Raw genomic sequence first — 21,974 nt, forward strand, 5'->3', positions numbered from 1 at the left:
TAGGTACCGGGCTGAGCGGGGCCCGGCGCCACCCGGCCCGACCCGCCCCACGCAGCGTCACGGCGACGAACGCCGGGCCGGGCTGTGGCCTTGGCGATCCGGGCAGCCGCGGAGACGGAGCTGCCGATTGGAGCGGCCGCCTGCCCATTGGTGGTCCCGGCTGTCACTCTGAGCTCGCTGGGGCGGGAGCAATCGCTGCGGTGCCGGCGGTTGGCTGCGCCGTCTGAGCGGCCGCGCTCATTGGGCGTTCTGCCTACTGAGCCCTCCCCTCTCGCGTTGTGATTGGTCAGCGCGCCCCCCGCTCTCGCGGGCGGTCGCTGCTGGCTGCCCGGGCCGTCAGTCGCGCCCGGGCGGGGCGGGCACAGGGCGCTCCGGCCGCCGCCCCCGCCCCGAGTACCGCCCCCGCCCCGCCCCGTCCCGCCCCGCCCGCCGGCCCTGGCCCGGTCTCGCCTCGCCCCGGGTTCGCCGCGCCACCACCGCCAGCAGCCGCAGCAGCGGAGGCAGCGGCGCGCCCCGCCACCATGAAGGTGACCGTGGACTTCGAGGAGTGCCTGAAGGACTCGCCGCGCTTCAGGTGCCGCCGAGAAGGGCCGGGCCGGGGTCGTGCCGGGGGACAGGAAGCGGGGCCGGGTGTGTGCGGGGCGGGCCGGGCTGTGCGGGCGCTGGGGGTGACAGGTGTGACGAGCTGCGGGCAGCCGGCCTTGGGTGGAGGGGCAGACAGGGGCTGTGTGGGTGCTGCCGTGGTGTGGGGGCTCTGAGGAGGAAGGGGAGGGCGGTGTGGGAAGTGCAAGGAAGAGGGGCAGCGTGTGCGGGGCTGGGTGGGCAGCGTGCAGGGCTGGGCTCCTGCGGAGGCACCGCCGTGAGCAGTGAGCACTGAGCACTGCTGGGGTCACGCCTTGGAGGAGATGGGGGTGAATGGTGGCGGTGCAGGGAATGCTGGTCAGCCCAGCAATGTCAGCTGAGACTCGGGCTCAGGAGGGTGAACTCTTTGGTGGTCTGTCCTCGGTTCTTCAGAGTTGTGCTCACACTTCAGTTCCCAGCGTCTCCTGCCTGCGTTCGGTGTGGCCACTGCTGGGGTGCCAGCAGCAAACAAGCTCAGTATCGTCTTACTTCCTGTTGTCAGAGCAAGGCACGCACTCCTTTGTTTTTCCCCAGCCGAGTGACCAGTTGTCTATCATTGCTGTAGGGTTATTTCTGCTTATGTCAGGCAACATATCCCTCAGTCTTTCTTTATGTTTTTACCCATTCTATATATGTATTTTACACCGTTGTATCTAATCAACATAATCGTGCCTCTCTTTGGGATGTGTGGCTGGTGTGTGCTTACATTCACCCAGTTTCTGTGCCTGGTATTACCCTGCTAGATGGTGGACACACAAACAGCTCCATGACGTGATGTGTCACTGCTGTGCCTGTCCTGTCCCATGCCAAGCTCATATCTCAAGCGCCTGTGGCTCTGTGGTGAGCTCTGGATGTTGAGGGAAATAGTGCTGCTCTTCCTCTGCTCTCTGGCCGTATGTTCACGCCTCCTCTTTGTATCAGCTTTAGCAATCCTGTGGTATCTGGGATGTAGAGGAAGTTGGAGAAGGAAGGTTGGTTGAATGGCTTACCCTTGGCAGAAGTTGGAGTTCCTGTTCTTCCCTGCTTTGCTGCTGCCTCTGCTGCCAGTTTGTCGCTGGCTGCTTCTCCCACGGGTTTTTTGGTGGCTGTGACGTGTGTTGTTGGATCCTTCAGTGAGCTGGGTGCCCTGGCAGAGGAGACTGGATGGTTCTCTGCCAGGTTAGTGAGTTGTGTCAGCGTCTCAGTGGGTGTGAAACCTACTAAGGCTTATGGGGAGTAGAGAGAGGAAACTTCACTGCCAGAAGCAAGGCTAGAGGAAGGCAGTGGAGAGTGAGACCTCCCTTAGGGCAGCAGGCAACTTTTACATTGGCTTAGCTGTTTCACAGAACTGTGTCCTGAGCTGGACATGCTTGCTAGTGTATATACATCTGAGAGAACTGTATTTAGTGTTGGTCCATCCCATTTGGTGGCAATGCAGTTGTAGATTGGCATAATTTAACAACAGAAATATACCAGTACTATTATTATTTAATTACTCATACCTGCTGAAGTACTAAATACACTCAAGCAAACAAGAAGTTGTGACTTAAATTTGTGAGCAGAAGTGTGCTGCTGCTTCTTCAAGGTAAGGCTACTAGTTCATTTGAATTTACTTTGTAGCATTCTCCTTTTGCCCCTCTTGATTCCTTTCCTTCGAGGAAAAGAAACTGGAGAAAACCCCTTGTTAGGGTGTTCTAGTACCTCATGGTCTTTCTCCCAGTCTGATACTACTACCTTTGAATAAATTGCAGAAAACCTTATGGTGTAATCACTTGATGCCATCAAAACATCCTTCCAACCTTTAACAGATAGTAAATTATTAAAATTGCTAGGCAGAATTCCTGTAGTATTTCTGAAAAAGTTCCATATCTTTCATTATTAGTCATCAATATTTGCTGTTATAATTTTGGTTATTCTTAATGTTCATATAAATTACCCAACCCAAAGAGTAGAAACCTTCTGATTGAAGGTTACTGCAGTGGTTTTATTGAGGGAGGATAGAGACACTAATGTAGAGCAAGGTTGTGACAGAGTCCTGTGTTCTTGCAGGGGGTGGTGTGGGCATAAAGCAGCTTCTTGCTCTGTGTTCTTGTAGCAAAGCTGAGCTGCAGCTTTCTCCTGACCTTGCTGAGCAGGAGGGTGTAGCCTCTGTCCTTCCTGTCAGTATACCTGTCAGAGCTGTTAAATAAAACTGTTGGGAGGTATGTAATGAATAAAAATGTCACAGGTTACTTTCTTATGGTTGTGGTGATAACTGGGAGGACACAGGTGAATCAGAGTTCCTGAGTCACTGAACCCCTGTTTTCATGGGGAACTATTTAAATCTTTCAAAACATGCTACTACAGGCAGCTTCAGCCACATGGCTTTCCTTGCTTATCTATTTCTTGTGAAGTTCATATTGATATTTCTTGGCTTTGAGATTTAATTGGGCCCCAAATCACAACACCTAAGGTCTGTTTCCTTGCTTAAAGTGCTTGTGGAGGGATGGTGGTTTGTAGCTGTTGAGGTGCTGATATGTTATGTGATAATAATGACTATAAAGGTTCACATCAGAAGTATGAGTTATTTCATAGCAAGGAATACCAGGTTTTTTTTTCACTCTACAGTAGATGATAAAGAAATCTCTGAATTACAAAACCTGAAGCAATAATGGCTTATTGTATCACTAGATTTGTAAACTTAGAATATGCCAAATCAGTTTGTAGTTGGAGATTTGATGTTTAGAAACTGATTTTTGAGGTAGTGGGAAAGGCTATGAGTTCAGGCACACTTATGCAAATGTGCAGTCATGGTTTTTTTCTAAACTTGCTTTGAAAATAGTCTTGCTGAAATCACATGCTTTTCTGTCATGATCCCCTCTCCCAAAACATGGACACACCAAAGATCTGCTGAGGAAATGCGTTTGCAGTTCATGTCAATGACTTCCCATCAAATGAAGAAGTTGGCTGAGGAGGGGTTTTGGAGCAGCCCTTGAACAATAAGAACTGAGCTGTGCTGGCAAGTTCTGTGTACATAATCATGCATTCCTGCAGTAGTTTTTAAATATGCAAATAGCATTGTGAAATAATTCTTTCTCCTTTAAACAATGAGAGTTTAAGTTTCAGAGTTTAATGGAACAGGCTTCTACGTTGCTGTTTCATTTTCATTTTTTCTTCTTCTACCTATAAAATGTTTTTTCTCAATGAGGTATCACTGTAGCAACCACATGAATCATTGGAACTAAATTACTAGAAAGGAAAAGCAATTTTAAGTGATGTGGAAATACAGCTGCTCTAAGTAGCAGTTAACAATTTTGATAAACAGCAAGTAATAGAAAAAGCAAAATTCAATTGCTCGTAATCTATGCAATTGTAGAACTCTCTTCAAAAACATTCAGGCTGATCCAGGCTTTTTATTAAAGCTGTGGTTTTGAGATCATTTCTTTGTCCTTATCTGTCACTGTTGCCAAAGTTTAAAATTTTTTGCATTTAAATTTCTATTCATTTCCTGAGACCCCAGCTGCAGAACAGATGATGGGTGAATGAGGTAGATCAAAATATAAATGAAACTGTTGTCAATTACCATTCTTAGTAAAAGTATTTTTGGGTAGTTTCTGGGTATAACTGTGGTTATAGTGTATTCCCTTCAAAGGGACTCATCTGAGGAGTCTTCCATTTTGCCTGAGCTACAGCCCTGCTCTGGGGGCAGGCCTGTGTGTGAGGCAGGCTTGGCACTGCAGTTCCCTGCTATGTGCTGGCTTTCTTCTGCTGTGCCTTTGGCCCTGCTCTGTCTGTGTGGGGCCAGCTGAGCTGCACCTCATGCTTATCCAGGGCATGCAGGTTGAAGAGGTCACTTGTCCCACTTTCTGGCTTTCTAGATTTATGATGTATTTTTTCTCACTTCTTTTGCACTGTGTAACCAATGGTTTGTCATTAAGCATCTGTTTCCCAAATAGTAGTAAACATACATTTTGTCACTTAAACTATGAGTAATATAAGAAAGTAACTTATTTAACCTATTTGGAGGTTGTGTTCAGCAGTCAGAGAAATTATCAAAAGTGCCTAACCCATATGCTTTGGTCTGCTCATTACCTTCTGGAGAAAATGTAAAGATAGGAACATCAGGAGAGTAATCCCTTCAGTTCCAGTGGGGAAGGGTGTTGGAGGGCAGCTGCTTCCTAACCTGCTGTGAGGAGCAACAAACCCCTGGTGTTCAGCCTGGGTTTATAGCTCAGCGGGGATGTGGCTCCTCTGCAATCACCGGGGCTGCTCCTGGGGGTGAACTCAGCCACATGGCAAGTGTGAAAAGGACTGAGACCAAGAACTCTGTGTACAAAATCTGGTTTGCTCAGACTTACCTAGCTGTTTTAGAACAATTTCCAAAGAAATGTTTGGTCTGGGCTTTCTGCCCTTGGTATTTGGGACTGAAAAGCAAGTTTGTAACGTGCTTGGCAAGGGAGGATGGAAACTATTGCAGAAGAATAGGAAAAAAGATACAATAAGTCAAAAGAAAAAGCTGCCAAGCATTTCCTTTTGAGTTTGCATTTAGCATATCTCATACTTACGTGGTTGTTAACGTTTATAATTTCCTGTATGAGACTGCAGAAGTTCACTTTTTGTAGCTGAAGTGACGTGGAGGACAGTCTAGGAGGGGTGTCGATAAGTTACACGTGTACAACATCCCTGTCCATGCTGCTGGGACTCTGGTGGAGTTAAACTTAGTTAAACTGATTCTGGGTTTCTAGTTCTGCACTTCTGTGGGGATTGCAGTGACTGTCCTGTCCTACTCAGGCTCTAGTCAATGGATTTATTTTTAAATTTGTAACTATGCCTTTCAAATGTACATTAAGGAAATGATTGGCCTAAAGAAAGGGAGATGCATTTGAGCACAGTGTGCAATGTCAGAGCATTTTTTTTGAGGGAAATTGTTCAGGAATAAAGAAGGTTCATTGAAGATCACTCACAAATACATCTCCAAAAAATCTCTCACACTGCAATATCTGAAAATATCTGAAAAAACTTAGTAGTAAGTTGTTAACAATCCTTCCTAATGGAGATTAGAGAAATGTCCTGAAACCAGGATGTCTTCATTTGGTTAGTGCATCTGCATTTTTAAAATAATAAAAAGTTGGCTGGCACAATTATGAATAACAAAGGATAGAGTTATTAATGGTGATTCTTTTTCTTTATTGCTTGATTATGATTTATATTAACAAGAGCAAACTAAAAATCTTAACTACATCTCAAATTGCTAATAGGAACTTAAAATGTTAACTTCCTCAGTTTTGGTCTTTTTACATTTTTATCTGGTAATTTTTAAAAAACCCACAGTGAGAAGGGAGCTTATAGTGAAAGTAGTGACAAAATCTGCACATTATCATAACATTGCTCTAGCACAGCAGCAGGATGGTTGCTGGAGAGCTGATGTTAATTAAGCCTGTACAACTGATCTTTAATGAGTACTTGCAGAATTAGAGGACAGCTTATTTATGTGTGTGTGCGATGGAACTGTAATTATACAAGTCCTTATGGCCTTTCAGGTTTTAAATATAGATTTGAAGAGGTTTGTTCTTTAGCCTGGAGTGTCTCCTTTATGTTGGCTAAGCACATCTTATGTAATTACATTAAGAACCAAAGTTATGGAGATGGCAGTTTTGTATTTTTTGGGAGGGGAGGAATAGTAATGTTAAAATCTCTGGAAAAGAAGATCAGTAAATAGAATATTCATTGGGAAGGTGGCAACTAGCAGATAGAAACCTGTGTCTTGGGCTAGATGGACTTTTTGGTGGCTCTGTTTTTTCACAGTACATATCTGTGAAACTGTTGGCCTCTGAATAGCAAATGTGCTGATTTCAGCAATGTTTGCAGCGTCCTGTGATCTCTTTTCAGGCTTAGCTTCTTGACAACCTTGCACTCAGAACCACATTATTTAGTCAGCATTTTCCCTATTCTTACTTTGTGCAGTGAACAATATGGCTTCAATTATTGCTAACTTTTTGCTACAGTAAATAATTCTAAAAATTTCCCAAAGCAAACTCTGTTCTTATAACCTGATTTTGGTAAAAATAGGAAAGAAAAACGTCTAATTTCCATTGGCTACAGAAATTACTGTTTGCAGGCAAGAACCCTTTGCCTTAATCTTGATGCAGGCCTTACTGCCTGAATCAGTTTAGTATCTCAAGGTGATGCAAATGCAGAAGTGTCATGTTTACATAGGCAGGAAATAGAAGAATAAATTCTGAGTAATTCATGGTTTGGTTGGTTTTTTTTTTTTGCCTCTCACTTGTACATGCAGAATTCATTTTAAGAACATATGTAGAAGTTTTAAACTGTGTAAATGCATGTGTGATCTCTGAGAGCAGATACTGCTGGTTTTAGATTTAGATATTCCTGTGAGTTTAGGTAGTGATTTAGGTGCTTTGCCTTTTGTTAGTGGCAGATTTGTAACAAAAGTTAGGGCTGAAGTTGCTGTCTGCAATGGAGGACCATGGGGAGGACATGCACATTAGTGTGTGGATAAATAACTGTAATATTCTTTTAGTACATGCAGGAGTTTTCCATACTTCTGTGTGAGGCAGTGTAAATCCTGATTTTGTTGTCACTCTTTCACATGACTAAAAGATTAGATTATGAACATGAGAAATAGTAGATATTATCATTATGATCATAAACTGGACAGTTTAAGCAGTCCAGTAGACTCAAACATTGTTTTGCCTTCCTGATAATCTTTTCAAGAGGATTCCTTGTGTATGTGGAAGAATAAGGATTGTATGGTTAATGTTTATGAATATTAGAAGCAGCCAGGCCTCAGATCTAGAGTAAATCAGTTGTTGTTGTGATGCACTTACTGTGTGAGGAGAAATCTAATTTATGGAGTGATCTCATGTATACATTTTCAAATTGACAAGACACAGTGATAGACTAAGAAAATAATTTGTTGCAAAATAGTTCCTTCAAGTTCCCTTTATGAATGAGAGGAGATTTTGAACAGAGAAGAAGATGGCTGGTAAACTTATTGTTTAAGTGGCATGCTAGTGGCATGAGTCTTTCTGGAAATCAGGATTCCTTTTTGATGTTTTAAGTTATCCATTTGATATTTTAAGACTGCAGTATTCAGGGACAATACCCTTGGATAATTTTTGTAGTTTACATTTCAATATTAATGGACATTGAAATAGTTGTATTGTGCTTTTGGACAAGAATCTAACAGTAGGTGCATGTTCACAAACTACCTTTTCATTTCATGAGTTTGTGATCTATCTTCAGCAACAGTTGTTAAAGGAAGACCTCTGCCTATGGTTTTGTCTTGATAAACATAAAGCAGAGCTAGTGGGAATTTGCATGGTGTGATTTTGAAGTTTCCAAGTTGGATATAATGCAAAAGAATTTAAGTAGTGACATGTAGTAAAATGTCTTCAGTCTGCTAAAATTTAAAAAACCATATTCTATGCAAGACAATTGCAGATATCTATCTTTCTGTGTGCCAGATGTTAAGTAAGAACACATGCATATCAAAAACACATTTCTGTGCATTTGAAATATTCTAGTCTTCAGTTTTTAGTGATCTTGTAGTTATTATTAAAAATATGTATAACTTATGTAATGCCAGAGATCACTTAACAGATTTTAGTGTTCTGATGTCAGAATGACATTGTAGATGGAAATTTGAATTCAATCCTTTGGAACAAAGGAAAAGTGTGTTGTATTCAGTGTTCTGACCAGGAATGTTATCCCTTCTGTCTGTGTCTGTCAAAAAAGAGATGTGGAATATGACCTGGGAGGTGGGGTTTGGGTTTCTGCTCCTGTGGACTCTACCCAGGGAGGCACTGAGCCTCTTGTGTCCCTGTCCTGTGGTCAGACAGGGATCCCTGTCCTTGGCACAGAGGTGGTGGCTGGTGTCAGTCTGTGCTGGAAGTCCTGTCCCATCCTCTGATGCCTTCCTAGATTCCAGGTCTCCAGTGACTCCCTTGCTGCCCAAACCACTGCTCAGAGCTCACAAATGAGGCACTGAATGTTGGTCATTTTTGGCATAAAAAGATGTAGTTTGTGTGGGGTTTGGGGGGTTTTGTTTTGAGTACTTTGTGTAGGTAATCAGACTCAGCATTTGACTGGATTCTTGTGATAAATTTCAATGTAAAGAACATGTGGTGTTACAAAAATGCTACTGGTTTTATAAAACATGCTGTTGTTATTATACTTTTGGGTTAAGATAACCCAAATAAGAACTCATGGATGAAGAAGAAATGTCGTGTAGGTGAAGCAGTGTTGGGCCTTGTGTTCTTAACTGGCACTAGCAAAAGGCACTGTAAAGACTCACAGGCCAACTGGAAATGTAGCTTATATCTTCCTAGGCTTCATGTACCATCTAAGTTGGAGTTCCTATCTATAGAAAGTGTTTAGTAAATAATGACCTAGGCCCCTTCCTTAAACAGGAAAAGGAGAATGCATCTCATCTGCTGTGTACTATCCCTCCTCTTAAGCCAGATCTTAGGCTTAGGCTCCTTACAACTATTGATCTTCATTAGGATTTGATCCCAAGCAGCTCTTGATTTGTTTTAGCCATATGTGTCAGGATAAGGTGACCTGTGCCCTGGACATCACATGTTTCTGCTCTGTCATTCCCAAAGGTGCTTTAGCTGACTAATTTGTGTATCTGTGCATAGATACCAGTGTTTGATCAGATAAGGCACACAGCAATAATAGAACAATTGCATGGCTCTGCCAGACAGGGCTGCTGTTAGGGATAAAGGATAAACTGTTCAAGACCACTGAGGAATCCGATGTTTCATTGAGGATGCAGCTTCTGGCTGAATTTGTGTGTTGCTAAGTTGGACTCTGTTTAAAAAGACTACACACATCTACACACCTACTCTGTGGGATTATTCCTCAAAAGAATCTACAGGATTATTCTTCAGAAGAATCTCCAGTTTGTGGAGAATGATTTTTAAAAGTACTCATTTAACTTCATTTCTGTTGTCTAGTGTCTGATTTTGAAGAATGTATCTGCCTATTTATTCTTTCCTACTTGATTTATCCCAAGAGAATGATGAAAAATGACAAGGGGAAGCATTGAACGTGCCTACTGTTACAAAATATCCACTGAATTGTAAACATCAATCTTGAAAAATTTTGTTTGAAAATATTTGGAGTTGATTTGAAATGAAAAAAACCTTTAACATGTAATAATTAAAGGATAGGTAAGCTTCTGTTTGGTTGAAAAACAGCTTACCTGCAGTTAGCTTTGATAGATGAATGAAATCCCAGGGTCTTTAAAATCTCTTGATGACTAAAAGTAGTGGGAGAAAGGATACTAAATGTACCCAGAGAAGTTCCAGGGCTGTGGGTGTACTGCATGCATTTTGTAGTTTTTGTATTATAAAGTTCCAAATGCCTTTTGTTTTTAATAGTTTATCATCATTTGAAAGGGACAAGGAGGAAAGGCAACTGACCTTTCCAAATTTGAGAGCAGTAAATTTGAGGAAAACATGAATATACCATATTTCTCTATTGTCCTGCTTTAATGCTTATCCACTCTTTTGGTTTGAGATTGGATTAATTTGACTGAATGCTTCAGTGTGGAGACATAAAGGGCAAACAAACTGCTTTTTGCAGTATGGAGGAACAATAAAACTACAAAATAAAACTCTTAATTTACATGCAAAATGCACTTTAGGTTACTGAGTGGGAGATCCATATATGTATATTCACCTAATATCTAAATAAAAAATTCAGGTTCAGAATTTGTGTATTACAACAAAGCTGCAGCCTTCTCTCTGACTGCCAAAGAGAGCATTTGTACTGAAATATTCAACTTCTGAAATGGACAAAAAGGGTAAATACTTGCTGAAGACTTAGTCTTCATAGCAAATCTGAAACTTCCCTCAGGTTTCAGTAAAGAAGATCAACCTGATAAAAGTGGAATTGTAGACAGCTAATGGTCCTCAGCTCTTCTGAATCGTGGTGAGCTCTGGTTACAAAGACTTTGCCAGCTTATGCTGCTTTGTACACAGCAGTGCTCCTCTAACCATGGTGTAAGGTTTAAATTAGCAGCTAAGGGAGTTACAAAAAGAAAGGGACAGATGTTACCTAATTTTTCTGAAATGGAAGCAAACCCAAGATTCATGTTAAGATCATATGGTGTCTTTTTGTTTAATTGCACAGCACTCAGACCTTTAGTTGCCTGTAGTTTACTCGGGGTTTCCTGTGTTGGTGGTTGGCTGCTGCTGTATCAGTTCTGAGCATATTGATCCTGACAATGCTGTGCTGGGGCTATGGACTGATACTTACTCATTCTGCATTGGCTGCAGGTGAGGTACATAAGGGGTGTCTTTCCAAATCTTTCCAAATTAGGATCTTCACTGCTCTTCAGACTATTACTTACAGCTTTTATAAGCAAAGTTGCCAGGACTCCTTAGCATCTGACTGGTAACTTCAGATCTTGAGGCTAACAGGGTGTGTTTGTTAGATGTCCTATCTTGTATCTTTTGCAGTTGGTTGCTTGATGGTTATATTTATGCTTCCACTTCCTGACCTTACTACATACTTGAGTTTCAAATGTTGAAATCCTTCATTCCATCTGCCGCTTCTGTGTTCAAGATCCTGGGTAGTTGCTGAGATTTAAAAGATTAAAGCAGCTCTGTGATGTTGGCAACTTTTCAGCAGCAAGGCTTCTGTCCACCATCAGTTCCTTGAGCTCCTTTCTGCGGCCCTTTTTTTGTTGCAAGATCTTGATACTGTAGTCCTACTTCTTTATCTGATAGTAGATCCTCCTAAAAAGCTTTTGGCCCAGTCTTGGATGTTGAAATCACTAGTCAAGAGTTGTACAGGACATGTATTGTGATATGTTGCACTCTTCCCAACTTGCAGTGTAATCAACTTCTTTTCCATGAACCTTTCATGGTCACCATTGTGCCCCCATCTTGTTAACAGCTGTCTTCTGATGAACAAAACACTAAAGTTGAAAGATGAAGAAAATCCTGCTTCTCAGACTCTTTGTGGAGGAAAAAGGTTGCTGGTTTCCTGCTTAGGCTTACTGTCAGGCTCTCCTGGGATAGAAAAAGCTTAGGAGAAAAATATTAGGGGAAATCATTGGGAAAATAGCACTGTTAGGCATTTCTGACAATTTACTCCAAAAGAGTATTGAGAGGAAAAGTTTAAAAATTTAGGCAGGTCCAGCAGGTAGCATAAAAGTCCTTACAGTCTGTGTGATAGACTGGGTCATGTAGACTGTTAAATGCTAGTGCAAGTTTAGTGGTAATGTGTTTGGCTTCCAGACGTGGATGTTAAGGGCAATAGAACTTGTTCCTTTTTGAAGACTGATTTGTTTATAATGTTCATTATCTTTGAGCTGTGTGTAGTCTAGCAGTAAAGAACAAATTAAATGAAGTGTACATCTTTAAAGGATTTGTCCTACTTGTTATATTAGACCATATGAATTATTGAGGACGAACTAAACCTTGTAGGTGCAGTGATACCTACAAGCAGACCTTTGCTTTAACAATTTTATTAATTCAATAAATACCCTTGCTTTACTTAATTTGATTATTTTCTAAGTCTTACTTGAGAGGAGTAGAGGAATGGTCCTTTTAATATTGAGGACTTGATTCCCGTGTCTCTGGGGAAATTTGAAATGCAGACAGTGTTTGCTGTGTACCTGAAAACTTGGCTTATTCATCAACATCATAATCTTCTGTTCAGGAAGTGTATTTCCATATTTCAATCTCCCCAGGCTCATAGAAAATTTCTAGTATTTCAGGGTGGGGGTTCAACTTTCTGATTAAAAGCCCTACTATTTATGTAGGGCACATAGAAGTTTTTTCAAGCTATTGATAAAATGTTGTGTGGCAATGACTGAAGAATTAATAATGAAGGGATTACTAGCATGAATGAGGAATTTTATCTTAGTGTGTCAGGAGAGTTCATCATCTGTTCCTCAGTATGGAGGGGCTCTGTGCCAGTGGGGAAAAAACTCTGCAGTGCCAAACCAGGACTTCAATGGGCTCTATGACAGGCTGCAACAGTGTTCTTTCTTCAGATCATATTTATGGTTATGACACATCTCATAATTGGTAAAACTCTACTTATATCTGTCCATGCTGTTATCCAAAGTTATTAGGCCTTATTGTTCCATGTATGCCTTCTTTGTTCCTCAGTAATGTCATGTTTCTTTTTAAGTCTCTGGTTGTCTGATGCCATAACACATGTACCAACTGTATTCCTTCTTGGCAAGCTGGTTAATGTGCCTCTGGACACCCTTGTAATATATGAAGGAAATTAAATGAAGCAGACAGTGATTGGAGGGAACCCTGAGAAGCTGGAGGGTAGGTCTGCCACCCAGCAGGACCTCAGCAAGGTAGGGGAAAGCACAGGTAGAAAGCTCCTGAAGTTTAACCCAGACAAATGTGAAGACTTGCTCTGAAAAGTACCAGCCCTGTGCAGCTGTGCTGGTGGACAGGGACCTTTGCAGCCTGTGACAGCCAATGGCCCTTGGTGAGCAGTGAAGAGTGGCAGTGTCCAGTGCCATTAGTCACAGTGCTGGGTGTGCTCCCCTGGCCTGAGGCTGCCCTCAGCTGCCTGTGGCTGTTTCTGAACTCACCTGGGAGCACTTGCTTTGCATCTGAAGGGTGATCCCAAGGTGCAACTGCTGTGAGAGGAATGGGTGGCAGAGGAAGAGACAAACCAGACCAAGCAGCTGAGCAAGTGTAATGTCTTCTGTGGTACACCTGCATTTTAATTTGCCTTTGCATCACACTACAGGTCACAGTAGGTCCTCTGATTAATGTCTACTGTCCTTTTTGCTACCTGACACCTGATATAGAGGAGGAGACATTCATGTAAATCATCAGGTTCATATTCTTATCTTGCAATTATGCATCTCATTTCCAGGTTTTCACACTCAGTAGTACCTTTTCTTTTTCAATCTGTCTTGAAGGTGTAGTGGATGGTGGCTGAAAGGATGTCATCTCTAGTGAAATGTAAGTTGTGCATTAAGGAGCTGTTCTGCACAGAATATGTGCAAGTAAGAGAGCTGTGTCTTTCTAAGATTTGAGAACAAGACTTTAGCAGTAGTTCCATTGAAACTGCAGTGGTAAAAATCCATTATTTCCATCTCATGAGTCCAAAGATATTAATGTATTCAAAAGCCCCAGAATGAATAGCAATTGATTTTGTGACATGTTCCTGTTCTTCTGAAAGTATATTCAATAAATGAATCAAAACTTTTCTCAGTTAAAAGAAAATAAATAAACACATGCTATTGGAAAATATTTTATTGTTGGGCTTTTATCATTCTGAATATTTTTTGTAGTGATGTATTACTTCCAGAATTAATAATTATTAGTCAGTTGCCCACAGCACCTTTGACCTCTCCAGTTTGTTGTTTCTCAGCATCTGATTTAGAGTGACCTCTGATTCCTGCCTCCTCATTTTCAGGAACACAATCTGAAAATGCAAGATAGAATATGATGAATGAATGAGCAAAAGACTAAAGTCAGGGTGTGGCTTCAATGGCAAATAGACTTTGTTTGAAGAGGAGCTAAATTTAAAAGCACTGGTGATCACCACTCTTCTGTGAGAGCAAACAAGCCCTGCAGACCCCTGTCCATAGCCATGGTGTATGTGGTGTTCTGGTCAGCAATGTGTAGTGACCCTTTTTTTTTAGAGGAGAGTTTATCCATCATAGTTCTCTTTGATTCCTGGGATTTTTGTAGTACCTTAACCTGGAAGAAAGTCTTTCACTGATCACCTAAAAGGAGTGCAGTGATGGATGTCAGAGTTCAGCTGTCCTTCACATACACTGGGCTGGGTAACTGGTGACATTCTCCTCATTTTAAAAGGCTGCAAAGTTAGGTCTTGAGTTTTCTTCCATTATCTCCTGTATTCCTCGTGCACTGCAGCTGTGCAGGAAGCTGTATCTAGCAAACTGAACTGTGTTTAGGGGGGTGGTGGAGGAGAGAAGTCACAGCAGAGGAAAGAAACACATTCCTGAGAGTCCTCATTACAGAGCATGAAGAGTATGGGAGACTGCTCATTTATAAAAGTTGTCCTCCACCCTTAAGCAGCTGTTCTGGTTTTGTGCATTGCCATGCAGTATTTGAACGTCTTGGGAAGCCACAGATGTTTGACTCATACGCTGGACCTGATTTGATCCTTATTGCTATTGCTGGAGCCTTTGGCTGAGATCACTGTGACTGAAATCTTGCTCCCAGCTCCCACTTCACTAAGGAGCAACAGTTTTGTTACATGTCAGGTCTGGCACTTGATCCTCAGCTGTTTCACCACCACTTCCTGTGTTTATAGCTGGACAGTGGGGCTTGGCTGTGGACATGACATTTACCCAGAATTATGACAGTTTACTGTGAACTTTATGCCTGACACAGATGTTTTAGAGAGAAATGCACCTTTGCATTCTGCGGCTTCAAAAAGTATTAAATTAAGAAAAACAAGGGCAGCATGAAGATAGCATGGCTCAGATCAGCTGTTTTTCATGTATTGCTAGTCCAGGATGAAACATGAAGACAATTTTTGTAACTAGGTGGTACATAATTGGATGTATATATCTATATTCTGATAGTGTGAGGGCATCCTCTCCATTGTTTTTGTGATTGTAATCCAGTTTTGGACTAATACCTGTAAATATGTTTGCATGATAATAACAACTTCTACTAGATTTTATGTGGTGGAAACAGTAAAGTAGTCATTTCTATGCAAAGAAACGTAGAATTAAAGTGAGGTTTGGCTGGAACCATACAGCTGTTCAATCCATATCCAGCTGTAGGGCCCAGATATGCCATCCCTCTATCATATGGCAGTGGTGGGAAATAGCCCAGAGAACCAGCCTGGTGCCTCAGGGGCCTGTGGCATTTCAGACTTCTGTCTGCTTTGCTTTATACTTCTTTTTGCTTGATCTGCCCTTCATTGTTTCAGTTTTTAATGTTCTGCTGGTACTTCTTCCATTTGAGCTTATTCTGTCTAAATTTTGCCTCTTGGAATAGAGGTTTAATTACTGAACAGATGTGTTGTCTTCATTCTGCCTGCTCTAACTGCCTTTATCTCTGTTCATTTTGAATCTTAGACTTTTAGCTCATTAAGTCCTGTGGAGCTAGAACTCAGTTTAAGACACAAAAAATAATGCTCTTATCAGATCTTGCTGCAGTTCTGTAAACAACTTCTTAATCGTGCTTTTATGTTAATGCCAAAGAAACAAATAAAAATTTGTTGCACTGATTATAAACAAACGAATACAAAATTGAAGTCTAAATATTGAGATGCTTTTCCTTCCTTTGGGTTTTGCGTTTTTTAAATTCTCTTTAATGCTTTCCGAAACAAGATTAACTAGAGACTTAAGTGGAAATGAATCAGTTATGAAAGAAAATAAAGAAAGTAAAAGAGAAATTGATGTTGCCTGAAATCATTCATGGTCTGAAGCTAGTGAAGAGGGAGAAGCCAAAATGTAGGTACAGGGATTGCTTGGATATAAAACCTAGGACATAACTGTGGGAATGCCTTGAGGTACAAGAATTGGAATGCAACTATGTGTAGTGAAATCTGCAAAAGCTGGGAATGTCATGCTCAGTTTTTGAGATCTGCAAGCAATTGGCAGCATTTTTCAGAACTGTTCTTGTAAAAAAACTGCTTTTCCTGAACTTGGGGCCTGATTCAGTCTTTTTTTTTTTTTTTTTTTTTTTTTTTTTTTGTGTTCTTGGCTTGTACTCATGTGAACTAGAATGGAATTAGCAAGAGACAGTAAAGCTGTGGTTGTGTGTAGTCTCTCCTCAGTGGTATAAAGTTGGCTTAAGAAATCCCTGCTCCAAATCATTCTTCCCTGCCTATATAACTTTTTCCAGGAAGAGCTGGGTTTTTCTGTAGGACTGAAATGTGAAATGTCTGATCCAATTTTCCAAAAAGCAGTTCAGAAAAATTCCTATTACTTTTTTTTCCCCAAGGCAGGCTACTACTGGTAAACAGTGTGGCTCCATGAGCAGTTATGCTGGAATGACTGAAAGAATGGGCACCCTGTGATGGCACCAGGGGCTCTCCTTGACAGAAATGAGTCCATTTGGCTCTCAAGGCAACAGCCTGAATGAAGCAGCAATGTTCATGGACTCTGAACAAAGAGTCATCCATCCTCAGTCTCATGTTTTTTTCAGGTAGCAATAAGGAAGGAGGTGTCCAAAGAAACATGAGCTTAGAAGAAGGAAAAAAAAAAAAAATCTGTGCTTTAGCAATGCTCAATGAAAGCAGCTTTTATTGGCAAGTTAAATTTGACTGGCCTGGAAGATTTGACCAGTGTAGACCAGAGGTAAATGATCTAATCAAGTGTGCCATCTGAACTCCCTGCAGGGTAATTGGCACATGGCAAGTGCTGTATTTGTTCCTAATTTCAGTGCAAGGTTTTTCATGAAATAGCTGCCTTATTTGCAGGTTTGAGCCAGGAGTTCACTAAAAGAGTTAAGAAAATTCCCTCCAACTTTCTTTCCTTTGTTGTTAGCTTCAAACATATAGACTATTGTCTATACAAGAAGAGAAGAAACCTATTTTGGTGTGATAGATATCAGGATTGATAAAATTTGATCTCAAATCTTTATCAATAGACCACATTTTAGCAGTGATGTAGTTTTTCTTCTTTGTACTGTCAAATTTCCTGCAATTCTTGTGGTTCTTTAAAATCTATGCTGTTTTATAGCTGAAATTTAAGTAAAACTGTGATGGCAATGACTTAAATGAATGCATGTCTGCCCCTTCTCCCCAGATTCAGAGTATTTTTGTGTAAAATTTTAAAGGAAAACCTCTTTTATACACGCAGGGCAGCTTTAGAAGAGGTAGAAGGAGATGTGACAGAGCTGGAACTGAAACTTGACAAGGTAAGCTTTTAATTGAACAAGGTTTGTCTCAGAAACATCAGAAAGTGTGTTTCGGTTTTGTTTTAAAGCTCACCGCTGGCAAGTGTCAGTGGCTGACCGAGCACCCTGCTCTGCAGAGGGGAGGGATCCAGGTGGAGCTCCCAGCTGGAGGCCAGGCTGGAGCAGAGCAGCACCGGGCAGCTGAACTCGCTCCTTCCCTGGGCGGGGGCCTCGCTTGTGCAATTCCCTCCTGAGTGGCCCTCGCTGAGCCCCTGTGACTCAGCCCGGGGAGCTGCTGCAAACTCCTTCAGCTCCCAGTGAGATAAAAGCCAGGGCTTGGTCATTGCTGCACCCAGAGCCTGCTGATCACAATGGCATGCACTGGGGACATCTGGGTACCCTCTGCTTTGGAGGTTTAAAATCCATGCTGTTTGTCACTGGTAATCTCAGGCACAGCAGCCAGGTGTGTATAAATGTATATATGTATGTATATATGTATATTGTATGTATGTATATCCTTCACTGTTGTGTGGAGGACTTGACTACTGTAAAATTCATCCTGCATTTTGTCATGCTTTGTGCATGTATATAAGAAAGTACACGTAGCATCTTTTCAGCTCCTTAATATCTGTTTATTGGTTTCCTCGCCTTTGGAAACTTTTGTTATTTCTTTGCTAGTGTTTTGAGAGTGGCTTATTTTTGGTTTTCATCTGTATAAAGTTGCCTTTCCTTTGTGTTTGTGCTAAATGTTTTAAATTATTTTTATCTGTGTTTTCACATGGCAGGCAGATGTCATTTGTTTACCTCCTTAACTGCTTTTTGAATACAACCTTTTTTTCCTGCAGCTGTTGAGTTGGCTGCAGAAAGCTGGAAACAAATAAAAGATGGTGTCAAGCCTGAAGACTTGTTCTTTACTACTTGTAATAGTATTTCTAGTTTTTAGTAGCTAATAATCTAGCAACTTGCTCTTGCAAAATAAATTAGGATCCTTAATTTTGATTTGGTGTGAATCTTGGTGAAACTTTTGGGTATAACGCATATTTTTACTGTAGGGGTGTGGAATCTGTTTTGGTAGATCACCCATTGTGAGCATTTAAAGGATATGAAAAATCCAATTTGCAAGTTTGGCTTTTCCACTAGTCTTAAAGTTTTTGGGGAAAAGAATTCTCATATTTCTTAAATGGCATTATTCAGGGCCTTGTAGTACAATACTAAAGTTGAAAGCCAAGCTTCTTGTGTGAGCTGAATCAACTATGGCCTGAGGGTAATAATTTGTCTAGGCTTGGTTGGTAACTTTTTCTGATCAGTTGTTCATACTAAACTTGGTTTTATTGTCTCACAACTTTGACTTTGGGCTATATTGTATGCAGTGTTGTGCTCTCTGGAAGAAAGCAAGCCCAGTTCAGGCTTGTGAATTTATAAGCAAAGGTAAAGGAAAAAGGTTAATGTTGATAGTGGGTTTTTTTTCCTGTCTGTTGTTCAAGCAACTTGGACATGCATCAGAATGAGGAAGATCATTCTTAGCTTTATGTTTTCCCTAAGGATCTGAGTCAACATAAAAATTACTGGGTAACTAAGGCAGGAAGGATGCTTGGATGGTTTCTTTGCTCCAACACAGGACCAAGTGCTTCTGTGTTGCTTTTCATGATGATTTATTTACCATCCTTGAAAGATCTTTCAGAGATGAAAGTTCAATCTTCTGGTTTTATTCTCAGCTTGGCTCAGGATGGGGGAGCTCAGTCATAATGCACCCCATCTCAGGAGAGCATCCTGGCAATTGCAGTAACCAGTGGTCCTTACATTAATGGCCCAGTGCATAAATGGTTCAAGAAGGGGGAAAACATCCATCACAGGATACTGAGGACCTTCTTATCAGACTGCAGTTCCATGAGGCCTGAGGTGCTGACTGAAGCAGTGAGTGGTAGGGGTGGAAAGCCATAGGGATTAGTCTGTGAGTGGAAACATGATTGATTTCACCTCCTGAGATGTAACCATGGCTCTTCAGCTGTGCTTTGTGCACAGAGCCTTTTGCTTTCCTGTTCCTGTATTCTGAGTGTCTCAGGATGAAACAACTGCTGTGGGTTTCGTTTTTGTTTGTTTTGTGGTGTTTTTCCTCAGAAACCACAATAACCTCATCATTTGCTTGGGTTATGTTTTAGCTGCTGTACTTTTTGCCTGTGTAAGACTCTCTTGAAATACGCACAACATGTCAGTTAGCAATAAAGCAAGTAAAAACTAATTTTAAAAGTTTATAGAGTGGTAGCTTTCCCAATAGCATATCTAATGACCTAGAGTAGTATTTTTATAGCTGTTACTACACAGTAGAAAGCTTTTCATAGAATCTGAGGGTGAGAATGTAACTTTTGAAATTTTTATTTTGTAGCCTTACTAAGCTCAGTGTTTTCATGTTTATATGATAGTGTAAAAACCAAATCAAAATAAGCCTTCTGCTTTCTCTCTATTTATATACTCATTTTAGCTGGTGAAGCTTTGTATTGCAATGATTGACACTGGGAAAGCATTTTGTACAGCAAACAAGCAATTCATGAATGGAATTCGAGACCTTGCACAATATTCCTGTAAAGATACATTGGTTGAGGTAAGTTTTTTGAGGTGAAAGTGGAGGGAGAGAAACATAACTTAAAAAAGGCACAACATAGCAGTTGGCAAAAGAAGTAGTTGAAGTTTATGGAATTATTTGCCTTTTTGCTCTTTTTCTTTGCTATCTCTTTTAGAGTGGGGGTTTCCCAGCTGTGGTGCACTGCAGGTGTCTGTGCTGTTTAGTTTCAGCAGTGACATAGGTCTGCCAAATTTCAGAAAAGGTGTTAGATTAGTGTGTGCACAGGTGATTGCAACACGTTAACCTGGTTTTTTGAGTCAGAGTATTAAAAATTATGTGGAAAATATTAGTTAGTGTCATATTAAATGCTGTAAATTAATGTTTTAGAGTATGCGTGCTTTCGATATCTTTAGTCAATTTGAATTTTTCCTGCTTTTCTTCAGTTTGGTGCTTTATATACAGGTAGATAGAAGTAACAATTTTCATGCTTGTATCTTTAATAGATTTATTTGCCATTACGGCCATGCTCTCCTTCTAGCCTAGTGGTTTTAGTCTCATAATAGTGCTATAAGGAAAATGAATTTCCAAGTTATAAAACCTGAAAAGCTGTAAACCTCTGAACTGTTGCTTTTGTGCTGTGTTTTTAATAGGGCTTAATTTAAACCACTTTTATTTTCTCTTTACAGGCCAATTTGATGAAGTTCTCTGACACCTTACAGGAAATGATCAATTATCATAATGTGAGTAGTTCTAGCTGCAACATGGCACTGATAGCTCATCTTCAGTTATTTTTGATGAGAGATTAATGGTAAAGCCTCTCTTGTTGATAGTGTTTACAAAGTAATGGTTTAAGTGGTGTTAAATAACTCTCATTTTATACTTATAATTATTTTAATAATGTTTTGTTTACAAGGTATTTATAAATATCCCCTTTTCTGCAGATTTCCATCTTGGTTTATTTTTCATTTGGAATTTGTAAGCTTTGGTGCTCTAAGACAGGAAATACTGGATAGTTTAATCTTTTTGAATCAAACTGATGGTAACAGTTACAGACTATGAGCTTTAGTGGTCTAAAATAATGATTGTCTTTTCCATAGTTGCTACTTTCTCCCCTATCCTTTATAAATACACAAAATGAAGCACCTATGATCTGCATATAGTTTTCTTTTTGGAAGGATAGCAGATTTAGGTAAGTGTGGAGAAAGGAGAAAATGCTAGGATTTATGACTAATTGTAATTTTTAGCATGTCAGAGTTAATCAGAAACTTCAGTTTTCCCTGGGTTGAAAACTAATTTTATAATTTTGTTATTTTTTTCCTTTAAAGAGTTTGGTCTTGTATTCAGAAGTTTGTTCTTGGGTTTGTTCCCTCTTTCATTGGCCCAACTGCTCTTTGTTAATTTCCCAGCAATTTGCTGCAAACAAACTGAAGTGTCTCCAAAGTGCTGAAAATATGCAGGACACTTAAAATGTGGGTTTTTCATACCACTGGGAGTTTAAAAATTGACAAGATAGAATGAAATGGAAGTCTGCTAGCTTCGACTTAGCTTTCTAAAAGTGTCTGATTAGGCTTTTTTTTGTTTTAAATGCATGCTTTTAGAATGGAAGGGAGGAAAAGCAAAGCAGGTTAATAGCATTGTGTTTGATTTTCTTTCCATTATACAGAGTGTACAATCTAATGAAAACTGTAAAGAAGGGAGTAAGTGAACAGTGGTTCTTGGGTTGGAGAGAGAAGGGAGGGCCAAGGTTCAAAGCAGCAGTTCTGGAGCAATTATTACTTTCATGTCAATGATTTCTGCAGAGTAGATGGAGCAGATAAACCCAGGCTGTCCCTCTTCATCACACATCTTGCTGCTGGAATCCCTCTTAACCATGTCTTTTATCTGTGGTTTGCTCTTTTGGACACTTCTGACATAGGTCCTGTGTTATTGCTGTTGTTATTCTACGTGATGGTACTTGCACTGCTTTGGTAAAATTTGGCATAGCACAACTCTTC

At 40.7% G+C, this 21,974-nt stretch overlaps 1 protein-coding gene across 10 annotated transcripts in view; it reads left to right on the forward strand.

The window, feature by feature from the left end:
• The first annotated feature begins 395 nt into the window (after window positions 1-395).
• The window catches only part of ACAP2 (ArfGAP with coiled-coil, ankyrin repeat and PH domains 2), a 63,190-nt gene continuing 41,611 nt past the window's right edge, over window positions 396-21,974 (forward strand). For 6 of the 10 annotated variants that reach the window (XM_077183982.1, XM_077183986.1, XM_077183985.1 and 3 more), the window contains exons 1-4: window positions 397-574; window positions 17,384-17,441; window positions 19,900-20,019; window positions 20,667-20,720. In XM_077183982.1, coding sequence (XP_077040097.1) covers window positions 522-574; window positions 17,384-17,441; window positions 19,900-20,019; window positions 20,667-20,720 — 285 coding nt within the window. In that variant the 5' untranslated portion in view covers window positions 397-521. Of the gene's footprint in view, window positions 575-17,383; window positions 17,442-19,899; window positions 20,020-20,666; window positions 20,721-21,974 lie in introns of all 10 variants that reach the window. The other 4 variants (XM_077183983.1, XM_077183987.1, XM_077183989.1 and 1 more) reach the window with 2 other exon arrangements.

The sequence above is a fragment of the Agelaius phoeniceus genome, chromosome 10, assembly GCF_051311805.1.
Source record: "Agelaius phoeniceus isolate bAgePho1 chromosome 10, bAgePho1.hap1, whole genome shotgun sequence".
In the NCBI taxonomy this organism is placed as follows: Eukaryota; Metazoa; Chordata; class Aves; order Passeriformes; family Icteridae; genus Agelaius; species Agelaius phoeniceus.